The following is a 9,959-nucleotide window of genomic DNA, read 5'->3' as shown; positions in this document are numbered from 1 at the left end:
CGGCATGAGGGGCGGGGCCGGGCTGGAGGCGGGGCCGGGCCCCGGGCTGGAGACCTGAGGGCGGAGGGCTCGGATCCGGGAAAGGTGGAGATTGCGCATGCGTGTTCGCGTAAGGGCGGGTCCCCTGGGTCCTACAAAGCCCCTGGGATTAATATGAGATGGGGGAGGGTAGGCGGCGCGGGCTCGGCCGCTGCTTTGAGGAAAGGCCCTAGGGTGGGGCTGCGTAGTTTAGCCGCGAAGTTAAGGAGAACTCGGAGGCGGGGCCTGCAGGAGAGGTGGGGCAAAGAACCCGGAGTCGAGATGGGAGCGCGCCCCGAGAGCGCGGCTGAGAACCGGGACGGATTTCGCGGGGCGGGGCCTGTGGGTGGGATGGAGCGAAGAGCTCGAGTAGAGAAGTGCGCGCTCCCGGGAACTCTTTGGAGGCTTGGAGTAGGGGGCGGGGCTAGGGGCCGGGGCGCGCTGCGGCGCGGCGGGGCGGGGCGGGGCGGGACGGAAAGGAGGTTCCGGAGCCTGGACTATCCGCCCGCCTGGAGCTAACTGGAGCGCAGGCGAGCGGGGCAGCGGGGCGGCGGGGCGGTGGGGATGGTTGGGCCGGCACCTGGGTGGGTGGGATCCTGGCTGGACGGAGGCGGACAGAGCGGGGAGCTGGTGGAGAGGCGAGCGAGAGTGGGGAGGATTGCGAGGAGACGCGCGGCGAGGAGGTGGAAGGCGGGGGGGCGCTGAGAGGCGGTCCGAGTGGGGACATGGATGGGGGAAGTCTGACGCAGACGCCAGTGGCATTCCACGAACTTTTTTGAGCCCTGAAATGATGTTTTCACTCTCAAAAGGGAAAAACAATTGCAAATCGAAATTAATAAGTCTACCAAAATAACCTCTCAACTGGTACATAAGCCATATATTATGACTCACGATGTGGGTTCATTTAATACATTTTATACAATTTGGAGTGGGGCGATCAAGTCTGAGTGTTTAGGACCCTCGGAGGTCCTGAAATGGCCTTGAACCGAGAAGGGTTTGGGTTGGAAGCGAGGAGGTAGTGTCAGCTGGTTTGCCTTTCTAGGGATACCAAGCCGAAGGCGTTGGCCCCTGGGAGTACCAAGTCAGGGATACTGCGAAATTGACTCCTCTAGGTTTTCAGAAAGGGACCAGAAATGTCATGTGAACTGGAGATTAAAGGGTGGCTAAGTCGCCCTGGGTTTAGAGTACAGGATAAGACATCAGGGAAGTCCAGGGTCAGGGACCTTAAAAGGTGCAGAGGATGGTACCTCAGAGTGCACCCCCTTTAGTAAACTGAGGCCCTAAGGGAATACCTGATTTAGAGTAAGGTATCCCAGGGTGGGGTTTAGACTACATCGCAAACCTGCATCTTGTAATTGTGGAAGCAACATATCTATGGAGTTGTCTGGTGGGTTTCTTTGGGGCTAGTTTGCCTCTTTCTTATTAACCACAACAAAGGAACCTTAAAGAGAACTCAACTTCTGCCATTAAATAATTACATCCAACACAGGAAATGGGAAGGATATTGACGGACATAAGGAGGTATGAAGTGAGTTTTGTGTTAAAGTACATGTTGGCTTCCCTCAGACAACTTAGATGATAATGTGAGGCAAGAAATCAACGTTTAGCGTATATCCTTTCCTTATTCATATACTACACATCAATGCTAGTTTTCCCTAAAACGTAACTTTTTAAAAGCATATTCTCTGCTTAAGTCTCCAACTCCCACATTTCCACCCCCAAATATATTACCATAAGGTTTTTCCACTTCTTTACTATTCACATTTTGGGCTAGATAATTATTTGTTGTGGGGGACTGTCCTGTGCATGGTGGGATATTTAGAAGCATCACAAAATGCCCACTAGGTGCCCATAGTAGCGCACGCACGCACACACACACACACACACACGCACACACACACACACACCAAGTTATGACAGCAAAACTCTTTAAAAATTGTTGGGGCACCTGGGTGGCTCAGTCGGTTAAGGCAACTTGACTTTTGATTTCAGCTCAGGTCATGATTTCACGTCATGACATCAAGCCCCACAGGGCTCTGCACTGGGTTTGAAGCCTACCTAAGATTCTCTGACCCTCCCCTGCTCTGGCATGAGTGTGTTCTCTCTCAAAAAAAAAAAAAAAAAAAAAAAAAAGGAAAAAAATTGTCATATGTTCCTGGGGGACAAAATTACCCCCAGTCCTATTGAGAACCATAGGATAGAGCCCATTGACTTTAACCTGGCTTTTAAGATCCTTCATTATCTGTTCTCAGTCTGTCTTTCCCAGAACGTGATCCAGTCTAAAAGAACCACTAATGCAGGAATCCTTTCTTTAGTTTCCTCCATAAATTATCTACTTGTCTGGGACACTTTCAAGGATGGAAAAGACTTAAAACCTTTACTTTGCCAGTAAGTTCTTTTATCTGTGATGTCTTTCTTCCTGTTTAAAATTTGTATTTGTTGAGTCCAGTTCTCCCTCTTGGAGTTGTAAAAGAAAAATTCTAATCCTTTTTTCGTTTTTGAACACTTGTGATATTAATCGCATTTTTCTCTTTTGAAACATTTGAGCTCCTAATTCTTTCAACTTTCTCCATGTGATAATTCATAGATCATCAGGAACTTTTTGTTTTCCACTGACAAGATGAAGTCTGACAATGTCCTACTTAAAATGTACTACCCAGAACTGAACACGATTCTGGATGTAGATCACATTATTACACATAACATAGTATAATACTTGTTGCCTGTTTGTCCATCTTCCTTGACTCTGAGCTTGAAGGCAAGAACCAAGTCTTAGTACCATCTTTGTCTTAGGTTGTAGTCATCTTTGCATTACTAGCAAGCACAATGCCTGGTCCTTAGTATTCACAAATTTTGGTGGATATGGTTCCTCCTTACCTCTACTGCTATAATCTAAGATAGTACTCCTCTACCTTTGGGGGGTGGATATGTACACTCTTGCCCTATACTGTGACTTTGTAGTGAACCAAACCTATACATACCTAGATCAGTGGTCAGCAAACTTCTTCTGTAAAGGGCTAGATAATAATTATTTTCACCTTTATGAGCCTTTGGATCTCTATGACAGTCACTGTAACACAAAAGTAGCCACAGACAGTGTATACATGGATGACTATGACCATGTTCAAATAAAACTATTCATGGATCCTGAAGTATGGGTTTCATATAATTTTCATGTATCACAAGATATTATTTTAATTTTAAAAAGTAACTTAAAATAAAAAACATTCTCAGCTGATAGGCCATACAAAAGCAGATGGCAGGCTAGATTTGGCTCAGAGGCAGTAGTTTGCCAACCCCAATCTAGACCCAATCCTTGTGTGATTGATTTTTTAAGTCTGAGTATGGGCGTTTATTGTTATCCTTATTAAATATATTATTCATCATACCCCATCTTTCTGCCTTGCTCAGATCTTTTTGTGTGCTAATTTTGTCATCCAGCATATTAGTTGACATTCCAGCTTTGTATCATCCGCAAAATTGATAAGCATACTTTTTCCATCTTTAATTAATAAAAATGTTGAATGGCATAAAGACACAGGTCTTTCATAGTTCATTCTGTTCCGTTAATCATCATTCTTTGAGCATAGCCACTCAAAGAGTTATATAAATATCTACCTAAAGTACTGCCTGTCACCCAGCCGACATTTCTCCATCTGGTCCATGTGTATCTTGAGAGGCTTTGTCTGAAGTTTTGTTGAAATGTTCAGAACATGTCCCTAATTGGTAGTGACTCTATCAAAAAAACAAGAAATGTTTGTTATAATCTTTGTGAACTAATGTTATTGCTCCTTCCTATTGTACTACTCTCTTATTTATGTTTTCAAGGTTATCGTTTTAATACTGAAATTTGTTAATTTTAGAATTTTGTTGAAAATTAACACCCAAATTCATTGATCTGTATTTCTAGGAATTTATCATCTTTCTTCAAACTAAGTACTAACAGCATCTAACACTAGTTCTCTGGTATCGATAGTATTAAATGCAAGAAAAAAGCCAAAAAAAGAGGCACAAGTAGAAAATGTCAGAACATATCCCTTTTTTCTTGACCAATCTCACCATGGCTTTCAACTCTATAATACTAGATTTTTAAATTACAATAAAAATGAACTTTATGCCAATAAATATAAAAACAAGAAATAGATAGTATTTTTCAAAATTGAGATTTCAGAATTGATTCAAGGCAGTGTGGAAAACCTGAAGCGAACAATTGAATTTGAAATAGTAAAAACAAAAAATGTGCCTAGAGAGATTTTAGCAGGCTTACAGGATCAAATAAGCTCTGTCTTATATAGATTGCTGACATATTTCACTTAGCATAACACTTTCCAGTTCCATCCACGTTGCTACAAAAGGCCGTATTTCACTCTTGGTCATTGCCAAGTAGTATTCCATTGTATATATAAACCACAACTTCTTTATCCATTCATCAGTTGATGGACATTTAGGCTCTTTCCATAATTTGGCTATTGTTGAAAGTGCTGCTGTAAACATTGGGGTACAAGTGTCCCTATGCATCAGCATTCCTGTATCCCTTGGGTAAATTCCTAGCAGTGCTATTGCTGGGTCATAGGGTAGATCTATTTTTAATTTTTTGAGGAACCTCCACACTGTTTTCCAGAGCAGCTGCACCAGTTTGCATTCCCACCAACAGTGCAAGAGGGTTCCCGTTTCTCCACATCCTCGCCAGCATCTGTAGTCTGATTTGTTCATTTTAGCCACTCTGACTGGCGTGAGGTGATATCTCAGTGTGGTTTTGATTTGTTTTTCCCTGATGAGGAGTGATGTTGAGCATCTTTCCATGTGCCTGTTGGCCATCTGGATGTCTTCTTTAGAGAAGTGTCTATTCATGTTTTCTGCCCATTTCTTCACTGGATTATTTGTTTTTCGGGTGTGGAGTTTGGGGAGTTCTTTATAGATTTTGGATACTAGCCCGGTAAAGAAAAATTTTAAATAGTCTTTTAAGTTAGTAATATATGTACTATTTCCAATGCTCTTCCTTCCCACTCATCCAGGATTCAACCTGAAATCCTTTCCCTTTGGCCCACAGCACTTCCTTTAATATTTTTTGTAGTGTGGGTCTACTGGTAACAAATTCTTTCAGCTTTTGTTTGCCTAAAAATGCCTTTATTTTGCCTTCACTTTTGAAGGATGTTTTTGGTGGATATAGAATTCTATATTTTGTCTGTTAGCACTTTAAAGATGTCATTTCATTGTCATTTGGTCTCTATTGTTTCTGATGAGAAGTGAGTTTTTATTCTTGTTCTCCCAAATGTAATGTTTTTTTTTTTTTTTTGCTTTAGCTGCTATTAATTTTTTATCTTTTCTTTAATTTTCAGCAATAAAGATGCCTCTAGGTGGGGTTTTCTTTGTTGTGTTTATCCAACTTAGGATTCAAGAGCTTCTTGGATCTTCGGTTTATGCCTTTCATAGATTTTGGAAAATTTTCAGCCACATCTCCTCAGATTTTCCTTCTATAGTATTGTTTTTCCTCTCCTTCTGGGACTCCAATTGCATGTATTTCAGAATAGTTTGATAATGTCTCACAAGTATCTGATGCTCTGTTGTATTTCATTTTTTCTCTGTATTTCATTTTGGATCATTTCTGTTGACCTATCTTTAAGTCCACTGACCCATTATTATGTTGGATCCAATCTGTTGCTAAGCCTATCTAATAAATTCTTTATTTGAGTTACTATGCTTTTCAGTTCTGGAATTTTCATTTTGTTTTTCTTTAGTTTCCATTTCTCTGCTAAAATTCCCTTGTCCATCTTTTCACTAAATTATCTAACTGATTTATAATAGCTATCTTAGGTAATTCCAGCACTTGGGTCATCTATAGATCCGCTGAAGTGATTTTGTATATTGGATGTTGTGTTTAAAAGAACAATAGATCCTGAAGTAGATAATGCTTTTTCCCAGAGAGACAATTTTCTTTGCCCAGCAGCCAGGATAAGGGGCAGATCACTTTAGTCCACCTCAGGATTGGACTGAGTTATAGTTTTATTTAAATAGTTTCAGTTTACAGGGGTGCCTTGGCAGCTCAGTTGGTTAAACGTCTGACTCTCGGTTTCGGCTCAGGTCATGATCTCGCAATTTCATGAGTTCAGGCCCCACATTGGGCTCTGTGCTGATAGTGTGGAGCCTGCTTGGGATTCTCTCTCTCTCTGTCTCTCTCTCTCTCCCTCCCTCCCTCCCTCTCTCTGCTCCCTTGCTTACACTGCCTCTGTCTCTCTCAAAATAAAGAAATAAACTTAAAAAAAATAAAAATAAATAGTTCAGTTTACCTCTAATTTCAGATATTCAGTTTGCCTCTAAATTCAGATCAGTCCCCTCCATCAGGGCTTTGGGATCTAAGTACCCAAGGTCACAGAAATCTTTCTTTGCTTTTCAGTTCATACCCAACTTCCTGTGAAGCTCCACTTGGGGGACGATTTCTTTGATTTTATTAGAGGTTGAGCTGGGTTGGGGCTGGATTGCATCTTTACTTAGTTGCACTTCAAGTCTATGACACAGTGATATGGGTAAGTGTCAAAAATGATGAAAGAAGCCGGATACAAATGAGTACAAACTGTATGAGTCTATGTATATGAATCTCAGTCAAAATTAATGTAAGAAATAAGGACCATACTTAACCTTGGAAAGGTGGGAAGGGTAGTGATTGGGAGGGGGCATGCAAAGGGCTTCTGAAGTGCTGATAATATTCTATTTATTTACCTGGGTGTTGGTTACCTGGGTGTGTTAACTTTGTGAAAATTTATTGCTCTACATACTTCTGATTTGTGTTCTCTTCTGTTTATATGTTATAGTTAAGCAATAAAAAGTAGGGGTGGGAAAACTCGTACACACACACACACACACACACACACACAGTTAAAAAGAAAAATCAAGCTGCAGAGTAGAAGATATTTGCAACAAATATAACAAAGGATTTGTATCCAGAATATTTTATTTTAAAAATCCCCATAAATCAAAGAGCAAAGGACGACAAAAGTTTTAAAAAGCAACACAATAGAAAAATGAACAAAGGATAAGGAAGAGCAAATAACGGAAGGAGGCCTAAACGGCTCATGATCATATGAAACAGTATTCAACCTCACTAATAATTATACAAATATGAATTATAACCTTATTGAAATATCATTTCACACCGATGAGATTGGGTAAAGCCAAAATATCTAACAATACCAAATTGGTGAGAATATGAGGAAGCAGAAACTCTCATACATTGTTGATGGTAGTGTAAATTGTTAAAATTTAGACATCTAGTTATCAGTTACTGACTTGAAGATACGCTGATTCTAAGTTTCTGCCATTTTACTTCTGTAAAGAGACTTTTATCATAAAGACTTTCTCCCACATGTGCTAAGGATACATACACAAAGATACTCATTTCAAATTTGTTTATAATAATAGCAAAAAATTGGAAACTTACCCAAATATTCATCATTAGAGAAATAGAGAAAGACCTGACAGCAGTTGAAGTGAATAAAGTAGATTTATATATATATCAACACGATTAAAAACTTGAATGAAAAAAGCAGATAGCATATGGATATATATATAGAGAGAGAGAGAGAGAGAGAGAGAGAGAGAGAAAGCATTTAAGTTTTAAAAGAACAGTGCATGTCATTTATGGATACATATATGGTAAAAGTATAAAAACATAGTAAGTAGGCGTATTTATCAACTTGAGAATAGCTGTTACCTTTGGGCAAGGAAAGAAATGGGCAAAAATTTTAATATTTATTAAATCTGGACAGTGGGTACATAGTTATTTAACATATGTGATATTCTCTGTAATTTGTTGATTGTTTATTTGAAACAGTTTCACTTTTTAAAAAAATCAGACTGAGGCCGGAGTATGAAGGGTATTGGAAGCTTTTCTCCTTTTTCCAAACACTCTTTGTCTTTTAATTCTTTATAGATTCAGCTTCATAGTCACTTTGCATCTACATATTGATTTGTGCCCTGTCACGACCAGATCAAGGAGAAAGGTGAGTGAGATCTGATAGAATCTTGTCTCATCTTCTGTCTTATCTACCAGGATCCATAGTAGAGCTCAATGATATTTTTTCAGGATACTTCTATTAAACTTAAAATATTACCATACAATAGAAATGTCTTGAAACCCATGACCCAAGTGACTGATGTAAAATTTAAAAATAAGCAAAAGCTTGTCTTCTCTCTTATTTTATATTCTGCATCAAAAAAATAATGATGGTAAGATACCTTTTAAGTTGTGAATAATGTAGTTTGCTATTTTCAGTTGATAAATGTATGGGTAAACAGTCACAAAAACATCTGCTTTTATGTTCCAGATTTTTTTTTTAAAAATGTTTTTAACATTTTTATTTATTATTGAGAGACAGAGTATGAACATGGGGGGTCCGAAAGAGGGGGAGACACAGAATCTGAAGCAGGCTCCAGGCTCTGAGCTGTCAGCACAGAGCCTGATGCGAGGCTGGAACTCACAAACCGCACACTCATGTCCTGAGCCGAAGTCGGATGCTTAACTGACTGAGACACCCAGGCGCCCCATGTTCCAGATTTTTTTTAATTTCAGAAATATGGGGCACCAGGTGGGTGGCTCAGCTGGTTAAGTGTCTTGGTTTCAGCTCAGGTCATGATCTCATGGTTCATGGGTTTGAGCCTCATGTCAGGCTCCGCACAGTGCGGAGCCTGCTTGGGATTCTCTCTCTGTCTCTCTGTCTCTCTCTCTGCCCCTCCCCCACTCACTCTCTCTGTCTCTATCTCAAAATAAATAAATAAACTTAAAAAATTAAAAAAATAAATTTCAGAAATATAACAATATAAATAATTTTCTAAATTTACTCAGTAATTCAGTGAAAAAGAATGAAATCTTGGCATTTGCAACAACATGGATAGAACTGGAGGGTATTATGCTGAGTAAAATAAGTCAGTTGAAGAAAGACAGGTATCACATGATTTCACTCATGTGGAATTTGAGAAACTTGACAGATGATCATAAGGGAAGGGTAGGAAAAATAAGATAAAAACAGAGAGGGAGGCAAACCAGAAGAAACCCTTAATACAGAGAACAAACTGAGGGTAGATGGGGATGGGGAAAATGGGTGATGGGCATTAAGGAGGGCACTTGTTGGGACGAGATTGGGTGTTCCATATAAGTATGAATCACTGGATTCTACTCCTGAAGCCAAGACCACACTGTATGTTAACTAATTTGAGAATAAAATATTTAAAAATTTACCCATTCATGCCACTTTAGCTTGTTAATTGGTTCTATATCATTATTGAGGACTTTTAATTTTAGAATCAGAGAAATGATGTCAGAGTAGTCAGTCTTGTTTTGTGGAGTTAGAGTAGTAGAAATAATCATTTTCTTACAGATTACTGCTGGGAGAGGTTAGAAGTTTACTTATGTAAATAAACGTTAGAGTCCCTTTCACTTGTTGAATAGCTTGGTTGTTAAGCTGTGTGCTAGGCAACAGGCTTTCTCTGTCTTCCTTTTCTCAGATCAAGTTCAGAGAATCAAGAATTTACTATTTTTATTATTGTTTCGTTTGCAGATTAAACGCTTTAAGATGAAAAAAATTGACCTGTGTTTGAGCTCTGAGGGGGCGGAAGTGATTTTAGCTACATCAAGTGATGAAAAACACCCTCCTGAAAATATGATTGATGGGTAAGAGTTACTATTTTTTCTTCCTTAAAGTCTTGATAGTAGGTCAGTGAACCCCTTGAGTACTGGGACTATGCTTTGCAACAACCAGAACTTTTAAACATAGTTTAATAAATGTTTGGTGAGGTATATTACTTGACAATATTCACTTTTGATACCATTCCTGAAACCAATTCAGTTGTGTATATTTAGGTTTCTGATCCTTTCTTTATAATTCTTAAACAGACCTTTTATACAAATAGTTTTTTATGAAGCTGTTTAACAAGGCAAAACTTCAAAC

General features: G+C 39.4%; 1 protein-coding gene across 9 annotated transcripts in view; it reads left to right on the top strand.

Annotated features, from left to right (window-relative positions):
* Window positions 1-19: 19 nt before the first annotated feature.
* Window positions 20-9,959, top strand: part of IFT25 (intraflagellar transport 25) — a 41,766-nt gene continuing 31,826 nt past the window's right edge. The window contains exons 1-4 of one of the 9 annotated variants that reach the window (XM_053214070.1): window positions 42-109; window positions 2,271-2,406; window positions 7,946-8,015; window positions 9,570-9,682. In XM_053214070.1, coding sequence (XP_053070045.1) covers window positions 9,585-9,682 — 98 coding nt within the window. In that variant the 5' untranslated portion in view covers window positions 42-109; window positions 2,271-2,406; window positions 7,946-8,015; window positions 9,570-9,584. Of the gene's footprint in view, window positions 110-140; window positions 276-1,922; window positions 2,407-6,412; window positions 6,543-7,945; window positions 8,016-9,569; window positions 9,683-9,959 lie in introns of those variants that run through there. The other 8 variants (XM_053214071.1, XM_053214072.1, XM_053214069.1 and 5 more) reach the window with 8 other exon arrangements.

This window comes from Acinonyx jubatus, chromosome C1 (assembly GCF_027475565.1).
Source record: "Acinonyx jubatus isolate Ajub_Pintada_27869175 chromosome C1, VMU_Ajub_asm_v1.0, whole genome shotgun sequence".
Taxonomy (NCBI): Eukaryota; Metazoa; Chordata; class Mammalia; order Carnivora; family Felidae; genus Acinonyx; species Acinonyx jubatus.
Note: the sequence above shows the minus strand (reverse complement) of the source record. Positions and strands in the feature narration are given on the sequence as shown.